General features: G+C 51.9%; 1 protein-coding gene across 2 annotated transcripts in view; it reads right to left on the bottom strand.

Annotated features, from left to right (window-relative positions):
• The window catches only part of COL5A2 (collagen type V alpha 2 chain), a 113,350-nt gene that overhangs the window by 57,825 nt on the left and 38,029 nt on the right, over positions 1-17,496 (bottom strand). Inside the window, exon 2 of one of the 2 annotated variants that reach the window (XM_084892407.1) lies at positions 2,300-2,521. In XM_084892407.1, coding sequence (XP_084748533.1) covers positions 2,300-2,521 — 222 coding nt within the window. Of the gene's footprint in view, positions 1-2,299; positions 2,523-17,496 lie in introns of both variants that reach the window. The other variant, XM_084892408.1, reaches the window with a different exon arrangement.

The following is a 17,496-nucleotide window of genomic DNA, read 5'->3' as shown; positions in this document are numbered from 1 at the left end:
AAATTATAGTGAAATTATTTTAGACAATATTCTCTGCTTTTATTTTTTTTGTTTGTTTGTTTTGTTTTGTTTTGTTTTGTTTTTTGAGCAGGCTATTCATTCATATGAGTAACAAGCCAAATATATTAAAGGGGTACAATTATAAGTAAAACCCCCTTCCCTCCCGTCCCCCTCCCTGATTTCCCAGCTTCACCCACAGCAGGAGGGCACTGTTTTTAATTGTCCTATTACCCGTCTTCCTAACCAGGAATATAATAGAGCATCCCGTTTGTTAGAGTCATCATTGAATTAGTGGGGTTCTACAGTTTTCTTCAGATAGATCTCAGACATTTTGTGTTAAATCTACCCTTAGCCACTCTACCCTCCCTGTTGCTATTTTAAATGAAGTTTTTTATTCTCATTATTTATACTATGATGTAATCGCATATGGTAAACCTATTAATTTGTTTATTTTACATTGCCCTCTTACTAAAATATTTTATTTTTGTAGAGTGTGTGGTGTGTGTGTGTGTGGTGTTATTGTTTTTTACTCCACTCTCTTTAATTTTATAAGCACATGATTTTATTTTCTGCAAATTAATAATTTTACTTCCTCTTTCTAATTTCTAAATCTCTTAATTTTTTCCTCTCTAGTTGCTTGCTCAGATTCATTCAATAATGTAGAATTAACCCCTATGATCACAAATATCCAAGCTTTACCTCTAAATTTGGAGAGAATGCTCCTATTAGTAAACATTCTTTTCCCTTGGTTTTCCAAGATTCTTTCTCTTTTCTTTAAGTTTAATAATTTTACTAAGATAAGTCTCTATATTGATTCTTCTGGGTCAACTTTTTCAGACACTTGATTTCCTTTGCAATATTAAAGTTTAATGTTACTTAAAAAAAGTTTTCTTGTATTATATTATCATCTATGTTTGTTTCTTTGTTGGGGTTCTTCAGGGATATCCTTGACCTGTCTCGTGTATCTATTATTTCCTCTCAAATCCTTTCTGTCTTTTTCTCTTCTCCTCACTATTTTCTATGTCCCTCAGTGCATTTTCTGCACCCTCACTTCTTGTGCTCCCTACTATTTCACCTTCATTTCTCAATTATGATTTTGGTTTTCCCTCTACTTCAGTGGTTCTCAACCTTCCTAATGCCACAACCCTTTAATACAGCTCCTCATGTTGTGGTGACCCCAACCATAAAATTATTTTTGTTGCTACTTCATAACTGTGATTTTACTACTGTTATGAATCGTAATGTAAATATCTGTGTTTTCCGATGGTCTTAGGCGACCCTGCCAGTGGTTCTCAACCTGTGGGTCATGACCACTGCTGTAGAGCCTAAGACCATCGGGAAACACAGATATTCACATTACGATTCATAACAGGAGCAAAATCACAGCTATGAAGTAGCAACGAAAATACTGTTATGGTTGGGGGTCACCACGCCATGAGGAGCTGCATTAAGGGCCATGGCATCAGGAAGGTGGAGGACCACTGCCCTACTTTCTTTCCTCATTTCATGTGTTTTTTTATTTCTAATTTACAATCTTCTTTCTCAGAGGCAGTTACTTTCCTCAGTTTTATTCAGTTTATGATGAAATGTTTGGTCAAGTGATTTACCGGTTTGTGATGACATATTTAACTGAATGTACCTGTTCTTGACCATGTAAACTTAGTTAAAATCCCCCACATTTTTCTCTCGTCTCTTTGTATCAGCGCGATTGCCAGGTGTGTGGTGGTTGTTACTGTTTTGGTGATATTCACTGGGGGTGAGCTGCGTTTTCCTCAGCCAGCGATGGCAGGAGGCTGTGCGTTCCGCTCTGCTTTGTGATATTTGCCTTCACTGCCCAGCGTACTGCTCACTCTTCCCCACCGATGGGGTTTGACCTCACTCCTGGGGTTTCTGTGAAGGATGCATCTGCCTCAGACAGCCCTTAAGGATCTTGCTTTAATGCTTTCCATTCTGCCTTCCTTATTCCTTTCCCAAAATTTGAGTTTGGATGCTTATTCACGGCACGCTGTTACCTGACTGCTACCCAGTTACTGTCCGTGTTTCCGCAGACACACGTGGACGGGGAGCCCCCCCCGTGTTTCCGCAGACACACGCGGACGGGGAGCCCCCCCCCCCCCCCGTGTTTCCGCAGACACACGTGGACGGGGAGCCCACCCCTCCCGTGTTTCCGCAGACACACGTGGACGGGGAGCCCCATCCCGTGTTTCCGCAGACACACGTGGACGGGGAGCCCCCCCCCGTGTTTCCGCAGACACACGTGGACGGGGAGCCCCCTCCCGGCCCGGCCCGGCCCGCTCACCGAAGCCCGTGCCGCCGCCCGCGCCGTGCGGGCACACCGGGCAGCACTCCCCGGCCGGCGTGACGGGGTCGGCGCACTCGAGCGCCTCCTGGCACTGGATCTTGTCGCAGAGGATGGCGCCGTTGTCGCACACGCAGATCTGGCAGGGCGCCGGCTTCCAGATGTCGCGGTTCAGGTACATCTGGCCGTTCTGCGTGCAGGCGATCTCCTCGCCGTAGCCCTCTGGAGGGAGAGGGGGGTCAGGACCGGGGGCTCGGGGGCGGGCAGAGGGGAGAGGAGGAGGGGCCTGTGGCTTCCGGAGAACCGGGGTGAGCAGGCCCCCCCCCCCCCACATACACACACACACACACACACACACACAGTGTGTGCCAAGCGCAGGGGCACGGCCTTCGCCGTGTTTCCATCAGACAGCGGCGCTCACAGCGAGATGGCACAGCACCGCATCCCCTGGGGCAGCAGTGACGCGACCAGGAGGGAAGCTGAACCCTCCAAAGGCTTGTGTGTTTTTAATATACGTTATCGATTTTTACACAGAGAGGAAGGGAGAGGGCTAGAGAGTCGGAAACATCGACGAGAGAGAAACATCGACCAGCTGCCTCTTGCACACCCCCTACTGGGGATGTGCCCGCAACCAAGGTACTTGCCCTTGCCTGGAATCGAACCCGAGACCCTTCAGTCCGCAGGCTGATGCTCTATCCACTGAGCCAAACCGGCTTTGGCTGCAGTCATTATCTTTGCGTCAAAATTAATTAAGAAAAGCCGTGACCAAAGCAATATGGCAGCCTATTACCTTCTACCTGCCGAATGCTTCCCTACCTTTAGGTAAAAATGTAATGCAGGTTTGGAAAACATATACACAAGTGCATAGTAACAGCACTTGCATTATCCGTCTACTACAAAATAAACGCATGCACCACAGCCCTAACCTTGTGTTTTAAGAGCAAATACAGCATTTTAAACCTAACCCAGATCATATCATCCCTCTTACTTCCTCAGGAGCTTCTTCCCACCAGCTGAATGCAAACTCCTTCCGCACAGGGCCCTCCGAGACTCCGCCCCTGACCCTGACCCCTGTCCTGGCGGGCCTTTCCTTCCCTGTCTGGGTCCCCTGTCACTGGGAGGGTTTGCCCAGCTGCCCCGCCCCCACATTCTTCTGACAGCCTCACCGAATTTCCTGTACCAGCGGGTGTGCTTCGCAGAGCTTTTTTATTATTATTATTATTGATTTTTTGCAGAGAGGAAGGGAGAGGGATGGAGAGACAAAATCATCGATCAGCTGGGGATGTGCCTGCAACCCAGGTACATGCCCTTGACAGGAATCGAACCTGGGACCCTTCAGGCTGACACTCTATCCAACGAGCCACACCGGTTTTGGCCGCAGAGCTCTTTAGAGAACCATGTATTTACCTGCCCACCCATTCATTTCATTGTGAGCAAGGCAATCAGCAGGTGCTAAATGTGACAGGCGTGCCGCTCGTAACATGTGTCATGTCCGTGTTAGTGTGCTTACTGACCAGGGTACTTGCTGTTGTCTATCTCCTCGTCTCCTCCACGGGGATGAGGGTTAGTGTGTCCTGTTCACGGTGTTATCTCTAAAGACTGACACCACACTTCGCAGAGCTAACACCAACAGTTGTTCCATGAATGGGTGTGAATGAACGAATGAATGAATGAACGAATGAATGAATGAATGGAAATTGTGGTTCACTAACTTAACTGCACCAGCACCAACTTCGCGCTTTACAAAATAAAACCAAAAACTTAAAAATGCATTTGAAGTCGGTTGATGAGAGAAATGATCCTTTGGCAGTGAGTACACTCAGACGCTAACACAGAACACAGGCGGCAGGGACTCGGCCGGAGGAAGGCGGCGGCCCAGCTGCCCATGCTCCGGGCTCGGCGGGCCCTGGGCTTCCTCTCCCCCTCCGAGCGGCCCCTGCGGCTCTCATCGCAGACGCTGCCCGCGGACCCGGCCTCCGAGGACGGCGCCTCCGGGTCCCTGGGGTCAGCAGAGCCGCCCGCCCCTCCCGGAGCCCCAGCAGGTGCCACAGCCCCGGCGTCGCCCGCCCCGCCCGCCCGCCCCGCGCTGCCCGCTGCAGGCACGCCGCCCCGCGGAGAGAGTCGCCCGCTCTCCGGGCTGTGGCCGCGCCGTCCTGAAAAAAATACGCAGAAATGTGTCCATCGAGTGAGCCCACTCCTTTCAGACGGAAAACCGCTCTGAAGCTACATCGTTCCAGGACGAGCATTTCAACAGAACACGACCAACAGAACACGTGAAAACAGGCGTGCGCCCGCATCCCTGAAGCCATTCCACTGAGTAAGGAAACCGCATGACTGTGTTCGCCACGCTGTGCACGGAGAGACACATCCCGTCCCAAACACGAATGCGGGGCTGAGGGAGACGGTGGCTCAGGGGCCTCCCTCCCCGCCCACAGCCCGGGACCCCGCTCACGTGCTGTCCCTGGGGGTGAGCGCAAACACCGAAAGCACATTGTTCGGTCCCAACTATCTGTCTCGTGTGATGTACGTCTCAACCCATCGATGAAACCATCAGGCGGTGGAAACACAGACCATGAACGATAAGCAGTCAGCACAGTGCCACGCAGTAACGGCGCCAGGGAGCGCCCTGGAGAGGGACAGGCTCCCGGGGCGGGCGGCCTGCTCCGCAGCTCCTCTGAGACGGTGGGAATAGAGGCTGTGCCCTGGGGACACTGCGCTGAGCGACACCAGCCAGGCAGGGAAGGCAGTACCCCACCTCCCACTCAGTGTGGATCCAGGGAGCCAAGGAGCTGAGGGTCACAAATGGGCCCGGAGACAGGGAAGCAGGGGCAGACTGCGGAGCCTGCGAGGGAAGCAGGGAGGGGTGGGGGGGTGGGGAGATGGGGGGGGGGGAGGCCACCAGTGAGCTTGTGTGGACGATGCATCACCGTGGACACAGGTAATGGGGTGGGAAGGGCCTGGGGGGACGGGGTGGGCTGGGAGAGGTCAATGGAGGGAAAGAAGGACCCATGTGATACTTGCAACAGAAAAGATTAAAAATAATTTTAAAAAAGAGCACACACACACACACACACACGCACACGCATGCACACTCACACGCACACACGCACACACACACGCACACGCATGCACACTCACACGCACACACAGACATAGCCGTGCTGACTGATAGCGAGCCGGCTCCTCCCTGAGAGGTCAGGAGAGCCGGACCCCAGCCCAGGGCAGAGAGGGCGCTGCGGCCTCTCTAATGGCCGTGTAAGAACCAGGGTGACCCTGGAGTCCTCGCCCGTCCGTTTCCGCGGAGGATTTGTAATTAAACGGAGACGATGAGAGAAGTGAGCTGGCTGCGGTAATGGCAGGGAGACGAAAAACCACATGTGCTGCGAGGCCGCCTCCCCTCCCCCGCACAGGTCTGTGCAGTCAGAGGCGGAGCCTCCGGGAATGGCAGGTGGACGGGGAGCCGGGCAGGGAGCACGGGGCCTCAGTGCCTGCTGGGAGCTCAGCAGGGAGCATGGCAGGGAGCACGGGGCCTCAGTGCCTGCTGGGAGCTCGGCAGGGAGCATGGCAGGGAGCACGGGGCCTCAGTGCCTGCTGGGAGCTCGGCAGGGAGCAGGGCAGGGAGCACGGGGCCTCAGTGCCTGCTGGGAGCTCAGCAGGGAGCACGGGCCTCAGTGCCTGCTGGGAGCTCGGCAGGGAGCACTGCAGGGAGCACCTTGGGACTGGCCGTCCGTTTCCCACACGGATGTTTATTTAAATGAAGGACAGGACATAGAAAGCAGTTTGCAGGCAGGTGCCCTGAAGTGACTATGCTTTGAACGACAACACGATAACAGAACTGAGCACGGCCTGCTGAGACCCAGGACTGCCGTCCCCGTCCACCGCGCAAACCACGGAACAACCCGAGCTGACGTTCGCCTGAGCTACGGCCTAGATCTTAACAAACGATTGGTCTTAAAGGACCTGGGCAGATAAATACGTCTTATTAAACCTGAAAAATAATTCTAAAACCTCGATATTGTAACACTTGAACTTTTTTTTTTCCTATTTATGTGTTTTTAACTCTCCTGAAATTGAGGCGGGCTGGTACTTATCTGATAGTATTGCCATTATTAATCTCTGTGGTGGCGTAACTTCTAAACCTGCCGTCTTCCAAGCTGAGGATTCTCTCGTCCGGACCAAACGTCCTGTAGTGAGGTCACGGCCACAGAGGGCTCGGACCCATTTCACTGGCGGGAACTGGTGTCCTGTGCGTCTCAGACATCCCGGAGATCTGTCTCCTCGGCCGGTTTCTGTGCTGTTAAACTCAGTTACAAGAATTCAACTCGCAATCACTAGATGGCAGGCCACGTCTACCATCTCATTATCACATATAATGAGAGACCGGTGTCCGCCTGCTGGGTGACCGCCTCGGCCGTGCCACCGGCCACGTCCTTCTGTGTAATCCCCGGAGGAATGTGCACCGGAGGCTCGGCCAGCGCAGCCCGGCTCCGTCGGAAGGTCGTCCGGAAGGACAGAGTAATGAGCACATCGGTGTTTATTGGGATAGATTCCCGGCCACGGCCGTCCTGGAGCCTGCCTGAGGGAGCGGGGCGGCCCTCTCTGCGAACTGGACGGGGCTGCCGAGCTTCGGAAAGCACGTCCAGCGCCGCCCCAGCCCCGAGGCCCGGGCGGGAGTCCCCGACACAGAGGAGGCTCTTCCGGCAGAACAGACGCTCACGTGTCCCAAACACGGCCTCCCTCTGCGGCCGGCAGGCCGATCCTGTCCTCCCAGCACGGCCTGCCGGGAGCCAGATGCACCCTCAGGCCCGTGGCCGCACCCAGCACCCAGCACCCAGCACCCAGCACCCAGTCAGCCTCGGGACGAGCTCCCGCTGTGCGGTGAGCAGATGGGTGAGCGGGCGGGGAGCGAGGAGGAGGAGGAGGAGGAGGAGGGGAGCCCGCTGGTGCTTGTGGGAGCCTCTGCCCTTTCCTTCAACTGCCCGCGGGCAGGCACCCAGGCCGCCGCTCTGAGCGAATGGAGAGCGGGCCACTTGGCGACTCTCGCAGGTGTGTCCCTGGCGTGTCCCTGGTGTGTGCCTGGCGTGTCCCTGGCGTGTCCCTGGCGTCTGGACCTCTGAGTCCAGGAAGGAAAAGCATGTGTCAGGCCCGAGAACCATTTCCAGAAGCTGCACAGCCCTGCGGCCTCCCTGCCCCGCTGGCCGAGGCCCTCCTGGGGTTGGGGGTTCGAGCTCACCCCCTGAGCTCCTCCCTGGCTGTGCAGCCTGGTGGGTGGGGAGCAGACACGGCCAGCGGGGCCTGGCGAAGGGGCAGATGAGGCTTTAGGGACCAGGAGGCAGCGGCAGAGCAGCCACGGGGCCCGCTGGACCGACCACTGACCCTGCCTCTCCCAACGCCCAGCCCAGACGGGCCTCGGCTGCAGAGAACCCTCTGGGAACCCCCTGCTTACCCTCCCCCGGAGGAAGAGGCATCGAGGTGAGCGTGTTCCGTTCTTCCTTCGGACCCTCCTGAGAGAGTGCCATCACCCTACGGTCATCGCTTCCCCTTCCTTCTGACCCGGGCCTTGACAGCTCAGACACGCGCAGCCCCAGGAAGAAGAGAGGGGTGTTCCGCCTCTGGGTCTGGGGGGCCGGCCCAGGCGCTGTGTGAGGGGGCGGGGTGCACAGGGCGAGCTGTGGGCTCGGCATCGCTGGTCTCCATCCACCCGCAGACCTGCGCTCCGGAGAGCCCGCCCCCCGCCTGCAGGAAGGCCGCTCAGATTCCTGTTTGGGGGTTCCCTCCGCTCTGGCACTGCGCCAGCCGAACAGCATGAAGCTTGTCATGGCTATCGGAGCCGAATTAAACTTCGATCGCCCAAAGGATGAGCCTAGTTTATATGATAAACGGAATAACAATTAACGTTGAAAACATCTGTGAACTCTGAGTGAGAAGACAGCTCACACACAGCACACGCAGAGCCTACAAACAACATGAGACCCAACTGTCTGCAGAGCTGACCAAACTGGAATTTCTCTCTCAATGAACTAAACGTTCCACAGTTCTCAATGGTTTTCCTTCTTATCCCCTTCATTCTGCTACCAAACACTCTACAATACACTGAAGTGTTGGCCGCGGCCTGAGGGGCGGCACTGCCCCCTGGAGCTCACGCCCGGAGGCAGGTGGGCACTAGCCTCCCACCGTAACTTCTAAATGTGCCCACCGGGGTGGATGTGGAGACCTGACCCATTAATCCCCAATTCTGTCTATTTTGTCTATCATAAGGGTGATTTCACTGAAGAGCGGAAATGAAAACAGACCTCACCTTTTTCCCCCCTGGTATTCCCTACCAAATCCCTTTCAGAGCAGGTAACAGACTCCTTAAAAGAAGACAAAAGTCTTTATTTCATTATTGAAATCCTTCTCTTCATCTGTCTGCATGTTCAGCTTACTTCTGTAATACACATTAATGACTGTAGAGGAGCCATCTTATCATTGTGGTTTTAAGCCTCAATGCATTTCGAATCTCAACACCAGAAAAAATGCCACAGGAATATTCACAAAGAGAAAGGACAACTGGGAAGCTGTGTGGATAACCTTCTAGATGCACAGCAAAGCTATTCCCTGGGAGATTTTTGTGCTTTAGGGAAAACAATAGACAGGAAAGCAAACACAGAAGCAGGGGAGAGGGGGGAGGGGAGAGCGGAGGAGGCAGGGAAGACCAACAGCCAAAGCAATCATTCCTTCTCTCAAACACCTTTCCTACATCCAGAAGGAACATCTGCAAGTTTATTTAGCAAGATAGAGAACTAAACTAGAGATAGTACATTATTCTACGTCTGAGTACAAAAAACACACACACGCACACACACAAAAAAATGGAATCTAAGATTTAAACCTGAAAATTCTTCTGCTTCTGGGAAGTAAGTTTCCTTAATAAGGAAACAAATAGAAACCAAATTAAAATACTGTTTTATGTAGAGGAAATGTGAGCATGGGAAGTTTTACAGGAATTTCAAAAGTTTTAAGTTATTAATAACTAGTGCCCTGGTGCACAGATTCGTGCACATTGAAAGGAAATTAGTTAGAAGGTGGCTGGTGCGGGGGGGACTGGGCGAGAAGGAGCCAACCTCCCTGGTCCCTCCCCCGCTGGCTACACCTGGGCAGCGCCTGCAGAGTGAGTGGTGAGTGGGGTCTCCCGGCAGGTGGGGTCCCTAAGCCTGGCCTGTGGGGATCGGACCGAAACAGGTTCTCCGACAGCCCCCGAGGCGTCCAGAGTACAAGAGGCTGCAAAGTTGCTGTCGTACAGAGTGTGGAACGCAGACACAAGTGTGCAGTGAACCAGATTGAGGACCGATAGCAGCCCCAGCAACAACATAACCCACGGCCAAAGGTGGAATCGTGGGACCCCTCGAGGAGTCAGGCTCCCTCCTCTCTGGTGCCAGGATGCACACCTAAGAACCACCGCTGACAAGTCACTGCAGCTTGGCAGCTCTTGTGTTGAGCATCTGCCCCCTAGTGGTCAGTATGTGTCATATTTACAGGCTAGTCTATGGTCAGGCACTTAGCCTTTTATATATATCTACAATAGCTTGTTCAATATTACTCCTTTGAGTTTTACTTAAAGTCTGAATTTTATCATTATTACGTAATTTATATTTTAATATCCTAAATTAAAACATGATTTCTATAAAGAAAATATCTATAAAGGAAAAGAAACTTTTGTTATTTTCTTAAAACATCTGTGGGAAGGTTTGAAGTTTTCAAAACGTTTACGTTATCAGCTCGGTCCCAAATAGGCATGGGACACTTATTTGTGTGCTGAACCCAGTGGTTAGCGGGTGTTGAGATCAGAGGAGAAAAATTCCGAACATCTGCTGACCTGTGGAGGGTAAAACTTGGATTAGACCAAAGGACATATTAATAGGCCGCTTGCTTCAGTAAAGGAAAAGTGTGCCTCCGTCTCTCTGCTTAACATACAGAAAAAGAGAAAATATCAGCCTTAACTTTCAGGCAGCATAACATATTCTACAATAGGATACCACAAATAAACTTGCCTTGAATTGCTGCTGAAAGTAATCCAAATAAATTAGTCAACCTGGCAGAAGGAATGGAGGCAGGATTTAATCCATTTAGTCAATATTTATTTATAGGGCAAATTTTACCGAGTACTTGTCCAGCGCAAGAGCATACTTTGGATCATGAAATGAGACGTCTGGAGTCCAGCTTCCTTGCCAAAAACAATCCAAATATACAGAAGTTGCAACAGATAATGAAGCTTGCTTGTAGGACAAAAAAAATAAAATAAGCCTGCACATATATGCAGTTCACTGTGGAAAATCTGCGTGCACGCTGAAACTGTATAAACCCACTTCCATTTTGTCGTGAACGATGTGAGTGTGGAGCCCTTTTGAATTACTGTTCGTCAGCCAGGCAATCTCCCTCTGTGTTCTGAGAGGTCTTTGCCTAATACTATTTATTTTAATTCACTAGAACTAATTCTCAGGAACATAAACTTGAGGATTTTTTAGTATCCCAAACAAAAACAGCCTTCAATCATTGCAAGAAAAAAATCCATGTGTATAAAAGCAGACTTCAATGAGCTACGCATGAGAGAAACACGGGACTCCGAAGGCCTGACGTCCAGGGGAGACGGTCACCCGCCGGCCGGTCCCGCAGCGGCCTCTGTGGTGCCGGAGTGCGTTCCGGACGCCAGGGCCATCCACCGCAGGGGCGTGCGCGAGGGGACACACACGGGCGGCCATCCCATTCCTGCAGCCAAGGCCGCGGGTTCCACACCCCACGCGGGCTGGAGGCTGGCTTCCTTGAATATTTTTGTCTTCCAATACGTTTTTATCGAAAATTATTTCAAATTATAAAGTAATTGGAGGCAAACATCAAGACAACGTAAGGTATGTCCCGGCTGGGTGGTTGGACCTTCAATGTCCAAGTGCACCGAAGGGTCTCGGGGTTGATCCCTGGTGAGGGCACATTCGGGAGGCAACCGATCGATGTTTCTCTCTCTCCCCCTCTCTCTCTAAAAGAATCAATAAAAACATATCCTTGGGTGAGGATTTAAAAACAATACTGCATGCTTTTTCATAATATAGTTTATCGATTTAACAACTTTTTATGATCTAGCTGTCACTTTTCCACGCACTGGGAATACGCAGGTAAGGTAACGAAAGCAACCCCGCCCCTCAGAAGCTCACAGATGCCCCGCCGGTGTGGCTCAGTGGTTGAGTGTCAACCTATGAACCAGGAGGTCACGGTTCGATTCCCGATCGAGGTACCTGCCTGGGTTGTGGGCTTGATCCCCAGAGGGAGGCCTGAAGGAGGCAGCCAATCAATGATTCTCTCTCATCATTGATGTTTCTAACTCTCTCTCCCTCTCCCTTCCTCTCTGAAGGAAGAAAATAAAAATACGAAAATAAATTTAAAAGAGGACGGTCTTTCAATACTGTTACAAGAAGTTGGCTCGAAGAAGAAGAACAAGAACAACAACAAGCGTCCAGACCAGTGAGAGCACCAGTGCAGCAGCAGACACGCAGGCCCGTCTGTCCGGTGAGGAGCGAGCACAGCCCAGGGTGTGGTGGGCACACTGAAGAGAGGAGGTTGGCTTGGGCCGGAGAAGTTTATGTAAGAGAAGTCAACAGAGTTCTGTAATTCAAGTTCTGCAATTTCCTTGTTTGTTTTTCTTTCATTTAATACTTTTTAGGTGTGTTGTTTTAGGTGAAAAACTAAAACCCAAAGTGGATTCTTCCAAAAATTCCCTTCCCAGCTGCTTCACGCCGCCGCGCCTGGCCTGGCCAGCCGCTGGCAGGGGGCTCCCTCCCTCTGCCAACTGGCAGGGACCCTCGCCTGTGGCTTCCTATTTTCCTCTCTGTGTCATTCCTCCTCCTGCCCAGGGACCAGACAGCGGCGCTCTTGTTTCTGACCCTCCCGGTGCCTGCACAGTGGGGGCCTTCGAGGGGCGCGGTGCCGACTGTGGGCGCAGAGGCCAGGGCCTGGGCACAGCAGCGGGAGGAACCAGCCGCCCCGGTGAGTGGCTGCGTCTGGCAGCGCTGGCACGAATTAAAAGTGAGTTTTTCCAGATCCAACTCCACAGCCACTTGGAAACTCAGCAAAACCAAATTTAAATTCCATTTTTCAAATTTAGATGCAGAATTCCGGATTATACTGCCATGACATTTTAGGATTCAAAAATAGTTGGATGGTATAACGTCTAGTGTGAAAGGCGACGAGAATCGCCCATGCCTGCTAGCTTACAATGTAGAAAACGGTGTGGATTGAGGTGCTGGAGTTCGCCTCTGTTATACTTAACACATCCTTCAGACCCATGTCGGACGCCCTAAGGATTTAGCAAGTGGCTCTGCTTGACCACATCTCGTGCCAGAGACAGAGGGAAGCACACCGGCGGCTCCAGAGGGAGGCTCATGCAGCATCTGCCCAGGAGCAAGCAGAGTGCTGTGTTCCCCTACTTCTCACGGACTGAAGAGTGATGCTGGAAATGCCATCAGGGAAAGACTCAATCAAACTCAGCATTGAGAAATACGATTTAAAGCAGACCATCAACCGCCTGCTTTTCACATTACATCCTGTTCAAGTCTTCATTTCCTTTCATCTTTCTGAAGTCTAAAGTGATCTTCACAAAAACCCTTAACCTTTTAAATTTAATCTTCTGTTAAGTGTTTTGAAAATAAAAACTTCCTCCAAGATCCAGCTTCAACTTCGATATTTTTCCTGTTTAGTAACCATCAGTTCAGTCGCAATCAATTTGACTGGCAATAACCATCTCTATATATCAAAGCCTACTGTGCAAATTGTCCCTGCGGGAGTTCAACAGGGAGACCAGGAGTTCAATTGCTCGCTATGCACTGACCACCAGGGGGCGGTGAAGAATGAAGGAAGGCCCCGGCTGGGCAGCTGGAAGGCCCCAATCGGTCCTGATCGCTGGCCAGGCCTAGGGACCCTACCCATGCACAAATTTCATGCACCAGGCCTCCAGTTAGAAATAAAAACAAGCCACAGAACAAATGCAATTGCTCATTTTGTTTTATAATAAGAGTGATCTAATAGAAGAGTTTAAACCTGATCCATTTGAACACTTATTTAATGAAAGGTAACTGGGTGAATCTGCAATTCTCATGGTGCTAATGGAATAGCAGAGACTGAGTTATTGGGTGGAACTTAGCTGGATATCCAGCACAAAGGCCGGTGGGACTGACTGTGAGCGCAGCCAAACTTTTCCTGATTGAACCAAGTTAGAAAATCAGATGTCCAGGTGGGCTGCATGAAAGAGAACCTTAAAGCAGGTCTGTCTCCCCCAGGAATTCTCTCTGGATTATAGATTCGACCACAGGGTGAGGCCTGCGCAGCATCTGGATTGCTAGACAGAAGGTAGATTAGAGCCGCTGTTTCCTGCCTCCTACGTGCTCCAGTGGCTTCTCTGGGGTCTGGTTATCCTAAGCACACACCACACCGCTCTCTGCGTGCACACCACCCTGCTCGTACCCCGGAATGCACACAGGCCACATGGTTCTGCCTCAACTCACAACAGCAGAGCAGGGTTTTCATCCCTTGGGGCCCCAGGCTCGGACTCCTTGTCCTGTCTCCAGCGGGTGAAGCTTGCCCAGAGCCCACCAGAATGTGAAAGGTGCAGCCATAACCCTCTCGCAGCCACAGCTTCAAGCTGCTTGGTGCCAGCCAACGTGCGATGAACTACAAACTCCACTATTCAGTGTCCTAAAGACTCGGAAACTGGGTGATTGCTTCTTAAATAGGAACTTGATTATATTTTTTAAAAATATATTTTATTGATTTTTTACAGAGAGGAAGGAGAGAGATGGAGAGCTAGAAACGTCGATGAGAGAGAAACATCGACCAACTTCCTCTTGCACACCCCCTACCAGGGATGTGCCCGCAACCAAGGTACATGCCCTTGACCAGAATCGAACCCAGGACCTTTCAGTCGGCAGACCGACGCTCTACCACTGAGCCAAACCGGTTTCGGCGGAACTTGATTATATTTTAAACTCACCGGTACACAAATCCATGAGGTCCCTTGCCCTGGCCTGCACCCTCTTGCAACCTGGGACCCCTCAGGGGATGTGGGACTGTCAGTTTCGGCCCATTCCCTGCAGGCCAGGCCGAATCCATGCACCGGCCTTGAATATGCATATAAGATCTTTAGTTAATCTCTTCCCACCCTCCCCCCTGTCCCCTTCCCTCTGAGATTCATCAGTCTGTTCCATGTTTCCATGCCTGTGCATTGAGCGTCTGCCCCCTGGTGGTCAGTGCATATCATAGATAACTGTCAAACAGTTGAATGGTTGCTTAGGCATATATATATATAATTTGGGATTAAACAATTTTAAATAAGTTAGTTTCACAATCATTTAGTCTGTTGCTCTTAAGCATTAAGGAATTTAAAACATTAATAAAGGAAAAGCCAACGTGACAATAAAGTATGCATGAGGGTATATCATCTAACAGCTGGTACGGGGTTCTTCACAACTGTAGTATTTTGTGTGATGGAAAGAGACTGGCAAATTCCTCTGAGATGATTACTAACACTAAGTTAATATTTCCTATTATAATACTATAGTTAATACCTAAGTGTCTTATTATTTAAAAAGTACTTTTCTTCCCTAATATTCAAGACACGTTTATAAAATTCCATTTCTCTCCATGTCGCTAACAGGGTGGATTTCAAGGAAAGCCATATGGCATTCGGAGTGCCCCGAGTGGAACGTTCCGCAGAATTTCTTAAGAGGAAAAGGAAATCAGTGCTTTGGCAATTACACTAAAATGTCAAAGAGTCCTAAAACTCAGGGAGAGCAAGCTCTATTTCTTAGTCAAACATGCAAATACAATACAGATGGTCCTCAGCCTTCGATGGATTATGTCCCCGTAAGCCCGACGTAAGTTGAAAATAGCCTAAGGCTAAAAGCGTTTAATACCCCTCACCGCCACACACCACAGCCTAGCGCAGTGGTGGGCAAACCCATCAGTCCACAGAGCCAAATGCCAACAGCACAACGACTGACATTTCTTTGGAGAGCCACATTTTTTAAACTTAAACTTCTTCTAACACCACTTCTTCAACATAGACTCGCCCAGGCCGTGGTGTTTTGTGGAAGAGCCACACTCCAGGGGCCAAAGAGTCGCATGTGGCTCGAGAGCCACAGTTTGCCGACCATGGTCCTAGTGCAGCTGGCCTTAAACGTGACAGGACACACCCTCCGGCAAGCACGGCCAGACCACCCTGCGCTCCTTCCCCCCTCCCCTGTGGCTCCTGCCTCCCGCCGTGAGAGCGCCGTGTGGCAGGGCCAGGAAGAGGCCAGCGGCCTCACTTGCTGCCACGTTAAAGTCGAAAAACCGTAAGTGAAACCATGTAATCCGGGGACTGGCTGCGACGGAAATCAAACCTCAGTTCCCTCAGAGGCAGCACTGGAGCTTTTTATAATAAATGCATTCCAAACCGAAGGCCTAACTTCAGCAATGACGAAAGGACCAGAGCGGCACAGGGAAGGCCCCCAGCCCCGGGCACGAGGGAGGGGCTGCAGAAGGCCCTGGGAACAGGAGGAACAAACTGGTCTCCAAGGAAACACCCACAGGAACACTCCAGGCCGAGCGACGGCCTGAGCGGGGAGACCGCGGCCCCGGCCACCCGGCCACCTGAGCACCTTGCCATGCCCGTCCCACTCCCCACGAGAACCAGGCCGAACGGCTGCACCCGGCCCTCCGGGGCTCTCGCCCTGTGAGCAGCCAGCGGCGACCCAGCCACAGCGCCGCACGGACTCCGGGGGCACCGGTGCACATGCCGAGGGCACATGCGTGTCGGGGGCCTGTGTGGGAGGAGCCAGGGTCTCCTGGGGGAAGAGGGGTGCTGTGAGACGCGGGGAGGAGCAGACCTCACCAGGCTGGAAGCCCAGGAGGGACAGGGACCGGGAGGGGGCCCAGACTCGGGGCAGGAGCGGGGTTGGGGACCCGCAGCTTGTGTTCCAGTCTGGCTCTGGAACTCTGGCACCAACAGCACTGGCCATGGAGCCTTTGGCAAGCAGCTTGTTTGGTCCTCGAGGTGTTTTAATCCAATAAAAGAGAATGAAATATCCACACACAGGAACACACACACACACACACACACACACACACGCACACAGGAGGCTGTCTGGAGAATCACATGGATGAGCACGTGCTCTGAAACCGCAGCACGTGTTACCCACACACGATGGTCATCAGCACAAAGGCTCGGCCTCCCTGTCCGCCTCAGCCCGCAGGCACAGAACAGCCAGGGCTGCTCGGAGCGCTCTCCTCGGGGACCCCTGCACCTGGAGGGGGAGGAGAGGGGAGCAGTCACGGGGGGGCCTGGTGGTGAGAAGCCCGTGTGCAGAGTGCGACGGGCAGGCAGGAGTCCTGTTCCTCCCCTCCTCCAGGGCAGGTTCGCCCGGCTCTGCTGGCAGCCCGGACCTCACAGCGCCCAGTGCCCGGCTTCCCCGCTGCCTGAGGAGACGCAGGGGGGCGGGGTGCCCCACACTGGGGATCGAGCCCGCAACCCGGGCATGTGCCCTGGCTGGAAATTAAACCCTGACCTCCGGGCTCATGGGTCAATGCTCAACCACTGAGCCACACCAGCTGGGCCATAAATCACCTATTTGATCTCAAAATGGATAAATCATAGTACGTGGCCTAGGTGATTATTTTCAAGTTAGGAATTAAAGACGGACTTCACTGCGTATTATGTGAATTCATTCAAACTTTCCTTATGCTAAGATTTAGGGGAAGAGTTGGATTATAAGTTAGCCATCTTTTATAATAAAAGCGTAATATGCTGATTAGACCAGACGTCCTTCTGGGCTGTGAGGGAAGCCCGGGTCTCGGTGCCGGAGGGAAGCCGTGGTGCAGCCGGGGGAAGGAGGCTGCTCTTGCACGAATTTCATGCATCACGCCTCTAGTGCATTAAATAAACAAATAGAAGGAGTGTGCGAGGGGGATAGTCAAGTTCAGGCCTCTGGGGAAATCTGTGTCTTTCAGGGACTATCCAGAGTTATATAAACATTTCAGGTAACACTGGTTTTAGGACAAAGCGTTAGGATACTCCATTGGACAAAACCGAGTTAAACTCTCAGAATGAAAGGTTAGCTGGGGGCTGCTGTTGGGAAGAGGGGCGGCTGTGAGCATCTGCTTAAAAAAAGTCAGGGCCCTAACCGGTGTGGCTCAGT

This window comes from Pipistrellus hanaki, assembly GCF_964339955.1.
Source record: "Pipistrellus hanaki genome assembly, chromosome: 8".
Lineage (NCBI taxonomy): Eukaryota > Metazoa > Chordata > Mammalia > Chiroptera > Vespertilionidae > Pipistrellus > Pipistrellus hanaki.
The sequence above is the reverse complement of the archived record's forward strand: the minus strand, read 5'-3'. Positions and strand labels throughout refer to the sequence as shown.